Source organism: Apaloderma vittatum, unplaced genomic scaffold (genome assembly GCF_000703405.1).
Source record: "Apaloderma vittatum isolate BGI_N311 unplaced genomic scaffold, ASM70340v1 scaffold19367, whole genome shotgun sequence".
In the NCBI taxonomy this organism is placed as follows: Eukaryota; Metazoa; Chordata; class Aves; order Trogoniformes; family Trogonidae; genus Apaloderma; species Apaloderma vittatum.
In genome coordinates this window covers 31,996-49,124 of record NW_009728067.1, presented here as the reverse complement: position 1 = coordinate 49,124, position 17,129 = coordinate 31,996, and the positions used below count along the sequence as shown (strand labels likewise).

Sequence of the window (17,129 nt, the reverse complement as noted above, 5' to 3'; positions counted from 1 at the left end):
ATATTATTTTAAATATTATACATGATATGTAATATATAAAAATTTTAATAAATAAAGAAGTTAATTCTTCCATTAGGCAAAATTTTCAAGCAGTATGTTATTTACCATATCCATTTGCACAGTCTAAAATTTTATAATTACCTCTAGATTGTCTTCAAGTGAAGCTCTATTGCTAATTTAATTGATTACAAAATCAATCTAATTGATTTGCTAATCTAAGAAATTACATTCTAACTGACTTTTAGAACAGGCTCTGTTAGATTTTGTACAAGCCAGAACACAGAATGGTCTTCATGATTATGTGCTAGTGGGTTATTACATTGGTATTCTTACTATCCTCCATTTTAACCTTCAACCAAAATATATGCAATCTTGCTTAGGGATTAGACGAGGAAACAACCTTACCTCTGAACATGTTTTTTTTTAGTCTTTTTCTTTCCCTCAAAATCTGAAGGTTTCTTTTGTTTTATGTCTTACAAAGAAGCACATGAAATCAGGATTATCTTTTCCCTCCTATTGTGAATCTTCCAGATTTTCACTTCAGAATTGTGATTCCTTTCTATGAATTAATTTTTGTTCAGGGCCAGAAAGGCCAGAGGCCAATATTTGTACTCAGTTGTGTTCTGGTGAAGCTATACCCTTCACTGCTGAAGCACATCCTTGCCATATAACAGTGGAAAGAAGACAGGATAGTGTAGGTGCTTCTTCAGATCCTGTGCCTGACCAAGGGTACGGAGTTGTTTTGTGCCAGAACTGTTGTGAAGCCCCTGATTCTCAGCTGTGAATAATGTTGCTGCAGGATGCAGGGGAATCCAGTGACAAGAGATGGTGATGCACAACTTGGTTTCCTGTCCCTGGATTTATAGATTGCCTAGAAGCAGATAGTGGAAAGCATTCAATACTGTGTACTTTAAACAAATTGTTAGTAATTGGTGCTTTACAACTTAACTGTGCTTATCCAGTTGAATTTGTTTGTACATCTGCTTTCTTGGGCTCCATCATCTAACCATCATTTTGTATTTGGATTGGAAAAACACATGAATATTTTGAATTTCTCTCCCTTTTAGAGTACTTAAATACTTTAGAAGAGTCCTCTTTCAGTCTTCTTTCAGTAAACTGGGAACTCTGAAGTCTAAAATTCCACCTATATGGCATTTCTTCCACCTTCACATCATTTTTCTTTTTCAGGAAAGGCCTTTCCATGGCCTCTTTTTCATCAGCCAGAACCCACTGAAATAGGCCTGTGTCAGAAATAGTTCCTGATGCTTTGTACTGTACTAAAATCATCTCCCTACTCATCCCTATGGAGGTGATATGAATAGAGGAATCAATATCATTTGCTTTCTCTTTGGTTCAGTGAACATCTATGTATTGTATGGGAACTGGAAGTATTCCAATAAATTACTTGGAAGTACTTCTACTGTTGGATATCCTGAGCTCTATGTAAATTTGAGTTGTTAAAATAGTATCTTTAGAGGCAAAAGTTTTAAACCTTGCTTTAACTGAGGTGAACAATGGGTCTGGGTCAAGGTGTCTCATGAGGCAATGCACCAATCATTAGGGTGTAGAATGTTCTCAGTGGTACCCTCGATGTTTCCTCTTGTACGGATTGTAAAAATTACTGAATTATTCATAGAGTCAAAAAGACAGAGAAAGAGTCGTCAGCACTTCCAGGAAGTCCAACTAGCAGGTAAAATTTGAATTTCAGTAAATGTACTGGAATTAATACTTGAATACTTTCAAGAAGATAGACAAGAAGTCATTAACAGAAATGATCAAGACCGGATGATCCCTCTAAACACTGACTGGGGGCCAGGGCCATGCTGAGCTATTTTTTACATATCTTTGGTCAGTGCATTAACATTGTGAGCTGCACAATCAGCCTCATGCTCAGCACTTTTTCCAGTTAATAGTATTCAACAGTTTTAGCTAGTATTTACAAACAGTTCCTTTGCTAGGAGAGAAGAAAAAAGCAACTCTAGAACCCTTTTTTGATACCATCTGTTTGTTTCCAAAGAGAAGTATAGAGTTGTATAGGCCAAACGTGGTTAAGTCTCCTAAGTGACAGCATGGAAATTATTAATACCTCCTTTACAAAGCAGGCTTATAATCTTGCTGAAACCTGCTTCCTCTGGGTAATTAGAATTTGTTTTTCTTTCAGTGTTCTTCTAGGCATGTGGAGCTATCCATAACATGACAGTCTATGTTTGAACTAAGTTTTCAGTTCAGTTTTGTAGATCCGCTTTAAGTCGCAGAGAATGCAACAACCATGCCAGGCTCTAATCTCCTCCATTCATTCATGTTTAATTTTCAGATAATGCTATGAAGAGTACAGCTAGGTTGTAGTGAAACTCAGTATTTCGAACAGAGCTGCAACCGAAATTGAACAGTTCCTACTTTACACTAGTAATAGTATTTATTCGCAGTGAGCGGTAATTTTTATTCATACACATATTCCTGGAGTGCTCTTTTAAATATTCTCTGATATGTATTTTGGGCAGAAATTGATCCTGGTGGATTGACAGGTAATTCTTAATGAAAAGCAGAAATCAGGAATTAGGAAAAAATACTGCTTGCTACAAATAAGACATTTGGCAAGTTTCCTATTTTTTGTTTCTTATGCTTTTAGATGTTGAGAATACTATATCAGATACTGTGGAATGGTTCCCAGTTCAAGCATGCTCATTAGTAAAAAGCCAGTGTTTCTTTTGGGATTGGATAAAATGAAAATCCTTATTTTAATAGACAGGAGGTTTAACACACAGGATTAATAGCCTTATTTACATCAACAGGAGTTGATATTTCCAGAAACTCTGAATGCCTCAAAGTGGAGAGGGAGTTCCCCTCTGTGTACCAATAAAACTAAATACCTGCTTTCTGTCTCTAGGAGAGTTGAAAAGGTGAGGCAGTCCTGCACTCTTGCCTCATTCCTTTTATTTTTTTGGCCAGCAGCAAAAGATAACTCGTAATATTTTTTGAGAGGAAAAATAATTTAAGACTAATGCAGTTTTCATCAGAGCTCTGCTTATGGTCTCAGACCTTGATTCTAAAATTCAAAAAATTATAAGATAAAATGTTAAACTATTCTTTTTAATAAATAGTAAGATATTGAAAGGTGAATCTCATAGAATGTGAAGATTTTGTACATTGCTCAGGACGTCCAGGCTTCTGGGCACTCAGAAATCTCAGATGCACCCACTGTCGGTATAGATGTTCTACTCAGTCATGTATATGAAGTAAGCCAACACTTCCAGGAGCTATCAACTAAATTGGTTGTGTGATGCACGGATGGAGATGTTAGCTTTCAGAATGTCCAAAGAAAAATACCGGTGTGGCCTTCCAAGCTGATTGAGAAGCCAAATTATCTGTATTCATGAGCTCTCTCATACATGAAAAGATAATGGGCAATGTGACTACAGGTCCTCTGTGTGTTAATAATTTATCAAAACAGATAAGCATCAAGTGTGCCCTGCAATTTTTGTGGCATTGATTCTTTCTTTTTTTTTTTAAAAAAGGCATTAAAATAGAGGCTTATAGCCAAAAATGACATTTCAACTGTTTGTATGCATTTACTCGAAACTATGTGTTTTCTAACCAGGGTGGTGAATAAGTTAACGATATCTTTGCATATTAAATCATGTCGTCAATGTTTGTTTACTGCAAAACATGTTTATTATCTAATCAGCTAAACTATTAACAAGATAAAGTGAGGAATGGGCATTTCAAAAACGGTTTGTTAGACTAAATCATTGTGGTTTTTAGCATCTATAAGAGTTTCATTCATACATATACGGGTTGCAAATCCTGTTACGTGTAATAGATGACAGTAAGAAGGAACTTTTTCTTGTCTGAGCTACCTGATTCTGGCAATCAGTGCAATCTAACAAAAACTTCTTGAAGTCTTGCAATTGATATGTCTTTAGGTTAATCATGTTATGTTATAATAGGTCACTGTCAGCTATTTTAAGTTATTTTTATATTAAATAAGCATTTCAGAACAACTAGAGGAATGAGAGGCTTCAGTCAGCAGTGTCTGTAATAAGCTGTGCTTCTGAAAGAACAGATTGAGCTACCCCCAACAACTTGTTGGTTTAAGGAATTTTGGTGGTTTACAAACTGGAGAGTTGAAGCTGGTACACATTCACAGAGACATAAAGAAATTTCCTATGTTCTTTATTAAGGATGTGGGACAACCTGTAGTTTCATTTTAGACATTTTTTGTATAATGCATTCTAAGTAAAAAGACAGTCTTGGTCAGTACTTTTTAGATCACTTTTCTGACCTATATTTTACAATAATCAATGGATTTTTACAAGGCACCACCAAAAAAAAACCTTACAAACAAGTTAATATAAATTTATTTCAAATATGATAGAGCTTTGAATATCATATCTGTCTTTATGTTAGTAAGGGCATGCATATAACTGTATTAACTTAATTCTTTAACAATTAGTCCATCAAAGCAATATGTTTCTTTCAATTTCTGGAAGTCTCAATCTCAAAAAATAAGAAATTATTCAGTCTCGTTGCTTGACAGGGCCCTTAGAAGAAAAGAGGAGTGATGTTTCTGGGGTCAGTATTAGAAGTATAGTATTCCATTAATGTACTACACTCCCAAATGATTCATGAAAGGAACACCAGTGGTAAATAAAAGATTAAAAGAGCCAAGCATAATGAAGTGTCAGTAAAAGTAAAAATGTAGGAAGTTTTCAAGGGACAGACAATATTACATTAAAAACGGAGGCATGAATTATATTTTGTTTATGAAGGACTCATTTTCAAAGGAAGATTTTGTCATCATTGTATATTAAAGTAAAATGCATTCTTTTCATGGGCAAGAGAGTACATGGTACATCAGAACACTACAGATATGATGGGAAAGAATATGAAATGGGATCCTATTTCATAGAAAATTAAATGGGAATTTTTTTGTTAATCTATCTGAAAAAAATGCAGTATTACAGTTTCTAGATAGAAAATATTTAACAATTTCTTTCAATTTCTAGTTTATAAGCAAAAATGGTGTTGTTTCTCCTAATATTTTTCAAGGTCATGTACTTTACAGAAGCTGACACAAAGGCTATGTAGATCTTTTCTAACTCGGCAAAATACTTAGATAAAAGGACTGTTACTGATAATGAAATGTATAGTCAGCTAATGACAAACAAATTAGGAAATCATAACATAATGTATAATCATAAGCAATTAAGAGTTGTGAGACAAGTTATAAGAAGAAAATCAGAAATATTTTTATGGAGATAATGGATTTAAATGATTACACACTAATAGTGAGATCGTTCAGTTTGGAAAGTTAAATAATTCAGTCTGTTAACTTCTAACTGCAATTTCCCAATATTATCACTGAATTATTTTTTACTACATTATTTTTGTGACCTCTTTATTGTAAGCCCTTAATTTGACATTAAAAGGTGAAGTGATTATAACAGCACATAACAGGGCATACAGTAAGGTAAATGATTGTGAGAAATCAAAATTTAACTGCCTTGTGATACTATAAAAAGAATCTTACTTTTAGAAAAAGAGTTTGCTGTTCATAGAATGCATTGGGCTGGAAGGGATCTAGTCCAACCCCGCTGCAGTGAGCAGCGACATCTTCAGCTAGATCAGGTTGCTCAGAGCATCCAGCCTGACCTTGAATGTCTCCAGGGGTGGAGGCTCCACCACCTCTCTGGCCAGCCTGTGCCAGTGTTTCACCATGCTCATAGTAAACCCATCCTGCTCTAAAACCATTGCCCCTAACCCTATCGCTACGAGCCCTCGTGAACAGTCCCTCCCCATCTTTCCTGTACGTCCCCTTCAGGTACTTGAAGGCCGCTATAATTAGCAGCGCTGCGAGGAGGAATTCGGGTAGAAGAAAACAGTGTGACCATAACTCCAGCTCCTTTCACAAGCCTTGATATGAAATGCAATGCCACCAAACACTACAGTCCTATGTAGTCTCTCTCGTTGCCTAATGGGTAGTACTGTCCATGGCTACATAAAGGACTGAACCTTATGATCTTATTTCTATGTGAATAACATCATAACTACAAAATATCTTCTTCGTTATGTGAATAATTCACCTGTCTCAGTAAGAACTGTTTGCTTTTTCTAATTTGTACCCAAACTCACTGAAACTTATGGGAAAAAAGTCAAGACATTAATTTTCCAAGAGGCAATCTGAGACTGTTCTGAATCAAAACTGGTTGGCGGAGGTCAAGGAGGAGGAAATTTCAGCTGAATTAAGTTAGGCATAAGGAACATTTACCATCTTCTTGCCATTAGCACTAAGAAGGGACATACACAGAAACTGAGGTCCCCAAACTGATCACATGTTAGAGCTTCATACCATCCCTCCCACCCTGTCACTCTTAGGGTGTTGGATCCTTATGGCAGACTGCCTGGCACTAGGAAGCAAGTTAGCAGTTTTGCATCAAACTTTCTGGGCCTCTTCAATGCATTCCATCTTATGCACACAGTCCTTCCTCCTCTACCGTGAGATTCTCATCAATTAGTTTGATTTAGAGATTACACTAGTAGGGAGGAAACTTCACTAAAATGTTTACATTGCTTGGTTATTGTTGACCTTCATATTGAGAAAGGTGGAGGACTGCAGTTTCCTTCGTAGAAGAAAGGCAGTAAATACCACAAAGGCCAAAGAAGATGAGTGATAGAAGACAACATCCAACCACTTTGTGGGATTCTTGGTTGTTTTATTTTGTCAGGTTTCATTTTGTTTTGGTTTGTAACTGTTCTTTGATTTTTAAAGGCAAAGGAGTTAGGGACTACAACCTGTGGAACACTTGTTCATTTTCACAGTAATTGGGGTGGCTGCCCTGCCTGGTTAGTAGCATGCTAATATGCTGAATCTTTGGAATTATTGAATTTATTGCAGTTGAGAGATTCAATTGCGTGCATTCATGACAGTCAATTAATCTGATCAGGAGAATAGCAAAATAACTAGATTACATTCTTGAGAAGATGCTAGGAGAAGGTGAGCTTAGGACTTTTCAAGGTCGAGCTTTTCTAGAAAGAAAAAGTTTTGGGAAAGCCAACAAAATCTCTCATGAGATGGAAAAAGGTGATTTAGAGTGGAAGATAGGAATAGAAATTAGCTATCAGACAACACCAGAATAAGGCATGGGCTTTATATCTAGACTGCATGCTACATTACTTATCTCAAATGTTTGAACTACTTTTCCTTCCGTTTAGTGCTATCTTTGTGGGATAATTATAAGCAATCTACAATGAAGAAAAAGGAAAATCAAAATAAGCTGAAGTGAGTTTAGGAAGTTCTGCACTACTGAAATTGCACTGTGAAAGATCTGCTGTTTATTTCAGTAATATAACAGTTGTCAATTTATTACCAGATTCTTCAATGAATTTGACAGTTTAATATTTTGTGACTGTTAAAGCTTTACTTCATGTAAATGTACTTTGATTTCAGACATTCCGAACAAATTTATTACAGGTCTGTCTCACGCTAATAATGAAAGAAGATAGAAAAAGATACATAACCAATCGTATTTTTGACAGTTTTCTGTCGAGTCACACTATGTGGCTTCAGCTGAGAAATGAAAAATAACCTCGCTGAACGTAACCATCTCGAGTCTAAAGAGAGTTCTATGAATTACAGTCCTGACATTTAAATCCTATATACAAGTAATATCTAAGTCATGAGAAACTCACACCATTCTGTCATGCATCGCTTGTTAATGACCTTCCTTGACATTATAAAAAAAAAAACTAAGAAAAGAAGAGTATCTGTAGTTACTTTACCATAAAAAGGTATTATGTAATATGAATAGCCCCATTCCAAACCCTGAAGTTCAATGAAATAGCTAGTACAAGTTTAATATGTTCATTCTAAAGGGATCGTATTTCAAGATAGACAATTTACAAATTTTCACACCGCTGTCTTTTTGTCCTATTATATTCAGAAGGCTGCAACAAGGAAAGACATGCAGCACCAGACGTGCAAATTAGGCAACAGTAGAAAAGTTAATGGAAAAAGCTGAAAGGGAAGAAAAGGGCAGAGGACCTCACTGCTCACCCAAGCTTTTTGCAGGGTTGCTTAATGGGAGGAAGAGAGCATAAGTTGGAACAAAAGAGGATCAGGCTGGATATAAGACAAAATGGTTTTTATGGAAAGCATTTTTCAACCTGAGGACAGTTAAGAAGTGGAACAGGTTGCTCAGAGAGGCTCAACAGTCTCCATACGTGGAGGTTTTCAAGATATTACTGAATAAACTCCTGAGCAACCTGATTTGATCTCATCACTGACACTGTCTTGAGCAAGAAGTTGAACTAGACACCTCCCAGAGTCCCTTGAAACCTGAGTTATTCCATCGTCCTACGATCATATAGTACTGGGTACTCAACCACTGGTAAAAAGAGAAAGCTTTCATAAAGTAACAGGAAAAAAGAAAAATTATTACTGAGGGGAAAACAGGTAATAAAGACCTTACCACAGTAGCTTTCTGCCCCATCGCCTATTACAACTGTAGAAGGGGGACAGGTATGTTCAAAATTAGGAACAGGAAAAATCTCAGTCTACAAAGTCTGCATACTAGCTCTGGAATAGGTGATGGGACTAGAGTAGGGAGTCTGCTAAGCTAATTTAGACAATTTTGGCCAGGGAAGTCCATATATGTTAAGGGTAATCTAAAATGCTTCTTTCCTTATACTATGTTTTTCTTTAATGACTCTTTGTTTTAGGAGAATTTTATTTCTATTCTTATGATGATAGATTTCAGTAAACATACCCTTTTGTATTTAGATCTGGTCACACCATAAATCTGAGTCACTTCACAGATGGAAGCTACAGCCTTGCCCGGAAAGGTGAACATAATTGGGGTGTACTTTACAGAAATGTTTGTTCTAGCTATGTTAAAGCTTCTATTGAGTCTTCAGGTTGCTTCCACACTAGGCTGCAGGTGTCTCTTTGTACTGTTAACACTGGTTTCTGCAGAAAAATTCAACTCCCTTGTAACTTCTTTGATGAGCAGCAGGAAAGTGGAAAATGACTTCACACTTTAGGGAGGAGGAGAAGGGAAAGTTTTCACTTTCAACTTGTCACACTAATATAAAATATACTTAAGATTGTCTTCCCAATACTTTTTTTATTCTGTTCATTAGTCTACAAATATGAAAGGCTGAGTTCCATCCCTAAGACTAAATCTTTGTTTTGCTGATGTATTCAAAATAGAAATAAAAGTGTTAACTCTTCCAAAGTTCACAGCTTGATGATGACAGTGATGCTGGAGGGGATGGGGAAACAACTATTAGTTTCACTTTAACTAAAAGTGAAATGGGAAAAAATACATAAAATGTCAGTATCAAGGATATTAGTAAAAATCTTTGAAGATATGTACAAATATTAAAATAATTTCTAATTTCAGGAGAAAAGTGGAGTTGAATGTACAATCAAAGAAAATAACATTTTTATCTTATGCAACTTTGTTTCTCTTTTAGTGGCAAAGCATTACTATAACACTGGTTGAGAAAGTGCAGATGGTTGCTGTAATCCTAGGATCTCTGTTCTTAGTAGCAAGTGTGACTTGGCTTCTATGGTCAGCCTTCAGCCCTTATGCAGTATGGCAAAGAAAGGACATCCTTTTTCAAATCTGCTATGGAATGTATGGTTTTATGGATCTAGTATGCATAGGTAAGCTCAAAATCTTTAAACAGCACAGACTGTGGTTTAAGACTGTGACTATATCTATTTTTTTTAATTGGTCACTTTAATCAATCACTCCAGTTCTTTGCAGATTTATTCTCAGCTGATACCTTTGGCAAATACTGCTTTTTACAGTGTTACAAATACTGCAAAGAGAAAAGAACCAAAGAAGCTTTACTCAGATTCATCAAAGTGTCCCCACAAGATCTTAGTAGTGAGAACAGGATCAGTTCTAATTTCTTGAGCAAATAGACATCTAGCAAAGTTTAGAAAGTTAAAGAGATGAAAATGACAAATACAGTATTAAAATAATTATTAAAACTATGTGCTGTCAAGACTTCTACTGATGCCACTTTCCATTAGATTGCACCATCATGAAGTGCAGAAGAAGCCCTTGAGGGTGTCATCAAACTACTTATCCAAAATTAAGTTGCACAGACTTCTGTATAGGTCACTGTGCTAGTAATAGTGAAGATCAATGAAGACAGGCATGAGTTCCTTATATATCGTAAATGGTTATGAAACACTCTAGTGCTAACTACAGTAACTTTACTATTAAAAATTCTCAAGTCATTGAACTCTAGTTGAAATCTTATAAAAGAGAATGTAATTGCTGCAAAGCTATTTTGACATTTTGAAATTTCTGAAAATATACTAGACTCAGAAATATTTAAATTGAAATCCCTTTAGTATTTTATAAAACAACTTTAAATTGATTGTTAGAACAGGTACTATTATTTGCAGAGAAAATTTAATAATTTCAGTAAACATTAAACCACATTCTGAGAATTACAATTAAAAAAAAAAAATCTAGAAGTCAAATGCTGTCTGATGTTTGCTTGGAGATTTCTGAGTGATAAATTCTGCTCAATAAGGTGCAAAGAAACAGAGTGATTCCTAATATCAAGGCTTTTTCTCCAATCATTTTTTTCTCCATCCATTTTTTACTTACTGTAAAAGTATTTATATTTCAGCTCTATCAGCAGTTCTGTTTATTTTGTAATTTTTCTAAGAGAAGCCCACTTTGGAATATTTTGAAATACAGGCTCTCTTCTGTGAACCCACATTGTTTCAGACAGAATAATGAATGGAATCTAGGTCTCTCATACTCTGGACAAGTTCTCAGCCTTTAAATGATTAAAAGGGCTGAGCTACATGTCATCTTACATGCTGAATCCCGAATACCACTTTTTCTGACTTAATACTCACTATTGAGGTTTTTGCTTTTGTTTAAGAAAAACACTAAGTGAAGACAAAATGTGCTTCAGGCATTCTAAATACTTCATTTATGTGGAATTCTGTGTGTTTTGTTGGTGTTTTTTTTTCCAAAAAAATTGCATTTGTAAAAAAATTACCTTGGTATGCATCAACTAGTTTGAAAAAGCAGTTATTTCAAACTGTTTCCATTTCTTTCCATTTGTTTGACTGTTAAAACACCTAAACCATATTAATCTCAAAATCAGTCAAGAATGTCTGTGAGCGATTGGAAATATTTGTGTATTTCCCTATAGAAGTAAAGTATTAGAAGTAAAGTATTATTTCAGTAGATTGGTACATGTAGTTATGTAGCTGCCATTCAAGCCAGCCAGGCTCAAGCCACTTCTGGACTGGAAGCTACTGAGCTAACATGTACCTCACATGGCTGTGGAGCTTCTGGCCTCCTTCACGCAGGAGCAATGTAGACATGCAGCTGTCTTCACCCACCAGATAAACTGACTTACCTGTAATTACATAAATGCATATTTTTTAGTTCCATCATAAATAATACATGGAAATTTTTATGTAAAACTCACTATAATTGAACATATTTGGACAGTGTTTTGTAATTCCAAATTTCAGTGCAGATATGATGTAACAGTTTACTAAACTTATCTGAATTCAGAAAACTGCATAAAGCAGGTCTGGTAATTGTAGAATTCTGATGATCCAGATTAATTACCACTCATTCTGCACATAATTTCATGTAATCTGTATTCTGTCTGCTTATAAAACCAGGAGGTCTTGCAACTCTTGAAAATATTTGCTAATATATTCAACTTTATTCAATGTTATCTTTTTCAATCATCATAAAGTGAGGGATATTAGATTGATAGTTTTAATTTAAAACATTCAAGTGAAGTTCTCTAATAGATATACGTAATTATGACTCATAAAAGATTTAAAAACCTCCACAACTCTGTCCATTATGCTGATTTTACCATTGCATATTTTATATATAATCTCTTATATCATAAAGCTCGTAATGCTGACAGCCAGCCACAGTTCTCCTTTAGTATCTCCTCTCATTTCTGTTTAGTTATCCATGGAATTCTCTTAGTTTTCAACAGGATTTACAGTGAGTGAATATCTATACTCCCACTGGAATATCTCTTTATTTCAAAGAAAAATCTATGCAGACATACAGGTTTTCCTGTGCAGCATATATTTCAAGACAAGTGCTTGAATTACTGGTAGTATAGCTAAGATTTACTCCAACTGCCTTGTTATGCCTCTCTGTAGCTTTGGATAAACAATAAGAATACTTTTGGCCATTTGAGAAGTGTAAATATCTCTGCTCTTTGAAATGTTTTGTGATTTTTTTTAAAAGCAGTTTGCCTGAAGGTACTGACATATTTATATGGTATCTCTGAAAACTTGAATGTGTTAATTTGCTTTCCTAATGATTGATTTATATAACATACATAGCATACCACCCACTTTCTTGTCAAGAAGTCACATGTGACTTGTATTTTAATTGTTGGTGGTGTTTTATTTTTCACCAGAAGAAATAACCCTAAGATTACAGATCATCAATATGGTATATTCTATTCATTCCAGTGTACATATCTTATTGGTAACCATTGTTCTCTTTGTTCTACTCTAAATTTTTTTCAACAGCTCTTTCTGACAGAATTGTTTTTACTTATCAGTGTTAGTTTCAACCGTACAAGCCACTAGTTTGTACTTTTATGCTCCTAAGCTGGGCATAAACCTGTTCTCTTGGAAACTTGCTGGTGGTGGAAGTTTTGCTAAGGCAAACCTTAAACATTTTAATCAGATAGAACTATGGTTTGCAAAACCCAGAGCTATTGCAGTGGTAGTGCTAGGACCAGACCATCCATGTAGGGATCACCAAAGGGAATGAGTCCATGAGTTAACGTGAAAGGAACGAATAATATAAACTCTGTATTTAGGCACTGAAGGACAGTACACCAAGCCTTCGTCTAGATCTACTTTGTAGACCTAGCAGTTATTTCTTGTAACAGTGAAGTCATATAGTTGTGTATATTTTCACCAGAATATAATCGTAGCTATTAGTTATAAATGGCTCTAACATGAGCAAGATCTCTCACAAATACTGACAGCTCACTTGCAGTCCCAGAACAACTGTGAAGCTTCCTTAGAGCAGGACAAGCAGTTGTGACATTGCACTAGAAACACGAGTGGTGCCAGTAGTACTAGAGTAAAGGAGTAGGAGACAGCAGCCAACGTGAGGTCCTAGGGTAGTATTGAAACATGGCGTTTTGTCCAGTAGTATAATCTGTTTCCTAAAAGGGTCTTTTATTCCCCGGTAGAAGTTTGTGATGTTTCTGGAAGGACCATTCCTGAATGCTTATGAGTGTGATAAATAAGACAATGTTGGAACCTAATACCACCAAATCTGAATGAACTAAGTTGCCTTCTTGTAGAGCCATTCAGTATGAAAAATTTCAAGTGCTCTTGTGACTCAGAGTAAGAAATCCTTTGAATAGAGTGAAAGAATCTCATAGTACTTGCCAATAAAACAAAAGAAAATTATGGTCTTCCCTTAACCCTATTATCTGGGTCCCACTACAATCCCTACATCTTAGAAATAAATCCTGAAGGTAAAGTCCTCTTAGAGCCTTAGGACACTTTTGCTAGGTCCATCATACCAAAACCTCTGTTCCTTATAGATATTAATTGGACAGAACATCAGAACAGATGACAGTAGTGAATTCTAACACTTCCTCTTGGGATCATCTGGGTCAAACAAGTAATTTTTTTCCCCTCTAGGATTGTGTGATGATGTTTTCTGTGCTGTTAAAATCATAGTATTTGGAAGAAGTCAAGATTATTCATGGATTTATCCTTATTTTCACTCCCATATCCTCATTCATTGCAGTAGAACTCTTAAGAAAAAAAAAGATTCTTTGCTATTTTCTCACAGCTTCACTCAGTGACTAACTGTTTATATTTTGAGCTTCAGAACTTGTCTGGACCTGAAAATCTCCAGAATTTAAACCTTACCCAGTTTTCCTCTTATTTGTGGTCCTGGAAGTGTTGGTGAGAGGTTTTATTCCCCTTTTCCCTCCCCTCCTTCACCCCGCCTCAAAAATATCTCTCAATAAAAGATCTCTTGGAATTCTTTTTCCTCTTTAGGTCTCATAGGTCTTTTTCAGTCTGAAGTTTTATCAGATGGCAAATAAAGCTTTTTTATAAGGGGAATTATGAAAGTGCTCCTTTTCTTCTTCCGCATTGCCAAATCTGACAGCTTTATTTCAAGCCTTGCAATATTTCATCCCTTGTTCAGTAGCTCTTCCATTTTAAATAGAAGTTCCTTGCCATTGTTGAAAAAAACATTGAAAACATAATTTCAGTAAATCCTGAAAGCTCAAAATCAGTTAAAATGAGCTCACGAAAGAAATTGTCCTACAACTTTTTCTGTCATGATTTTGGGAGGATACTTTTAACTGTTTAAATGTACTTCATGTACCTCAATGATCCGTTCTCAACTGCTTCCTTCTCAATTCTGAAATATGTTGTTCAGGTTCCAGTAGAGTGCAGGCAGGTATCAAAAATTCTTTACATTGGACTAAATTGGTTGTCGGAATTTTGCTTCAGCACAGTCTTGAGGAAAATTGGCCCAAAGAATACCATGATCCAGTGGCAGGTAGAGGGGAAATTATGCTCATCTCCTTTATCATTCTATAGGAAATTGAATAGAAAAAAAAATGTGGGGGGCAGATCTTTGTCACAGCAATAAAACCATGGCATTTTTTTTTTTTTTTTAGACTCTATATGTGGTCAAACACATTTATCCTAAGACAACATAGCCAGTCTTGAAAGTATATTTGTGTATTAATATAACTGCTAAATTTTTAGGACAGGTTGCTTTATATATGTCTGAGAAGATGAAGATATCCATCTTGCAATGAAGAAAATTTTCCACTAAAATGCTATGCTGGTAAAAAATACATTTAGAATATTTAACATTTCAGCTTACATCGTGTTAATTTTGCTGTCTCAGATGCTTCAACAAATTCTAGGCAACTTGAAAGCCTTACAGAAATGCTACCTTTGCTATCACGTTCTTCTGAAAGCAATCTTTGTGTTTCTCCATCTTTCAATGCAACAATCTTTTAAAAAATGTGTTAGAGTAGGCATTGCTCTGTGCAAATCATTGCGCTTGCATCTGAGGTTTGCTGTTCATATAAATGTTTTTATCATCCTTTCTGCTTGTGTCACCTTTCTTTGAATGTCTCCTGGCATCAGGTAACCGCTTTAAGAGACCTCAGGCATTTAAATCATAATTTCATTGCATAGGAAAAGATGATAAACAATTTCTTGGGATAAAAGACTGTAGCCTGTGACACCACAGATCATATTATAGGTATGTCCATGGACAGTAATATTTTAGGCAAGAAAAACACTGGACAAAAAAATTATGAATATTTTTGACTAGGTGGATTGCTCCCCTTCCAAAGCAGGGGGCCAGGGAAAATTTGTCATGTTGCTCAGAATAATATAATTTTTGAGGCAATTTGAGGAAGAACCTATGAAGCAGGCATCTCCCTGGGAAGTCCCTATTTGAAATACTTACACATAAAGAGTGTGTGTATAAATACATACATACATTTATATGAAAAAATAAGAGTTTCACTTAATAAATTGCTTGAACGCATATAATAAGCATAAATATTAGCTACACAGAAGTTCATAAGCAGACTGGTCTGTTAAGGAGTACAGATAATCTACACTTTCCTTGAAGGACCTTTTCAAAGATTTCCTGGTTCTCAACAAAAAAAGATGCTTCTCAACTTTTGTCAACTGAATTTTGAAGAGAAAGACAAAAGCCTACCATCCTTGCCATGTTCATTGTAGTTAACATTCAATTTCTTCTTGCTCTATTGAAGCAGGACACAAAAGTCATTGTATTTGAAACTGTTTCAGGTCTTCATAAATCATCTATGCTCTTAAATTGAACGAAGAATGTGAAAACAGTTAAATTTGTTTATATCTGTACTGAATTCTACAAAACACTCTTAAACATATTTAAGACCATCGTGTTCGTTACAGAAGGTCTAACCTACTTACAGATCTACTTAACTGAGTACAATTCTCAGTAAATAAATAGTACTTACCATGAACAGGGATAACACTAGCATAAACAGGCAATTTACAAATCTGCCAGTAAGGTTCTTTTACGTTGGTTTATTTAAATGTAAATACTTTCCTTAGGCATGCTCAGATTATTCCAGTAATAGTTTTGCTGAACTTTCATTCAGAATAATTTTATTTCCTCTGCATGTTCCCTCCTCCCAATCTTAAACACAATAACAACCAGTTATTTTGCATATGTGCAATCTGTTTGAATTATCAGCATTACAAGTAGGCTCTAGCAATTACTAGATTCATTACAATGTGTTAATTTGCTCTTAGTATCCATTGAGATTTTGTACAAACTCTTTTTTTTCCTTTCTTAATTTCAGGACTGATAGTACATGAAGGTGCATCAGTTTATCGAGTGTTTAAGCGCTGGAGAGCTGTGAATCTACACTGGGATGTGTTAAATTATGATAAAGCCACAGACATAGAAGAGAGCAATCGAGGCGAATCCTCCGCAGGAAGGACGTTGTGGTTACCACTGACTGCATTTAGAAACAGAAGTTTAGTCCATCCAACACAGCTAACCTCACCAAGATTTCAGTGCGGCTACGTATTGTTACATCTTTTCAACCGCATGAGACCTCAGGAAGACTCATCAGAGGATAACGGCTCTGGGGAAGTGGTGATGAGAGTGACCTCGGTGTAAAATTACGCTCACTGTGCTACACAGATAAGAATAATATGCCCTGATGCTACAGGACTTTGGAATGCAGTTCTGATGAGTGGCAAAACCATTAACACTTGAAAAAATATATACACATTTTTTAAAAAATTTAATGCTTTTTATAAGAACAGCTAAAACACAAATACATTTTTTTGGGGACAAAAAAAAAAGTGTCTTGCTTTTTATATAGTCTTGTTTATTAGATCATTTGTCAATTTGTACCTGAGGTGTATACAATATAGTTTAACTCTTAGGTCTTTGAATTATGAGGAAACTCATTTTTAAGTAAAAAAATATATTTAAATGTATTTTCTTAAACTCTGTCTTTAATCCACTACTGTTATTTTTTCCCACTTTCATGAGGATTAAACTGAATGACCTTCTTCCAAAAAAGAAAAA

The 17,129-nt window shown here is 35.3% G+C and overlaps 1 protein-coding gene across 1 annotated transcript; it reads left to right on the top strand.

Moving 5' to 3' along the window:
• The first annotated feature begins 2,258 nt into the window (after positions 1-2,258).
• On the top strand, positions 2,259-16,752 carry MARCH11 (membrane-associated ring finger (C3HC4) 11). Its single transcript, XM_009873957.1, has 3 exons — positions 2,259-2,276; positions 9,475-9,667; positions 16,390-16,752. Exons 1-3 carry the CDS (start codon positions 2,259-2,261, stop codon positions 16,710-16,712), a joined length of 534 nt encoding a protein of 177 aa, XP_009872259.1. The 3' UTR covers positions 16,713-16,752.
• Positions 16,753-17,129: the final 377 nt, after the last annotated feature.

Bases quoted from the DNA above. Each gene is read 5' to 3' on its own strand.
- MARCH11 (XM_009873957.1), top strand. The intron at 9,668-16,389 runs GTAAGCTCAAAA...TCTTAATTTCAG, and splicing joins TATGGATCTAGTATGCATAG to GACTGATAGTACATGAAGGT.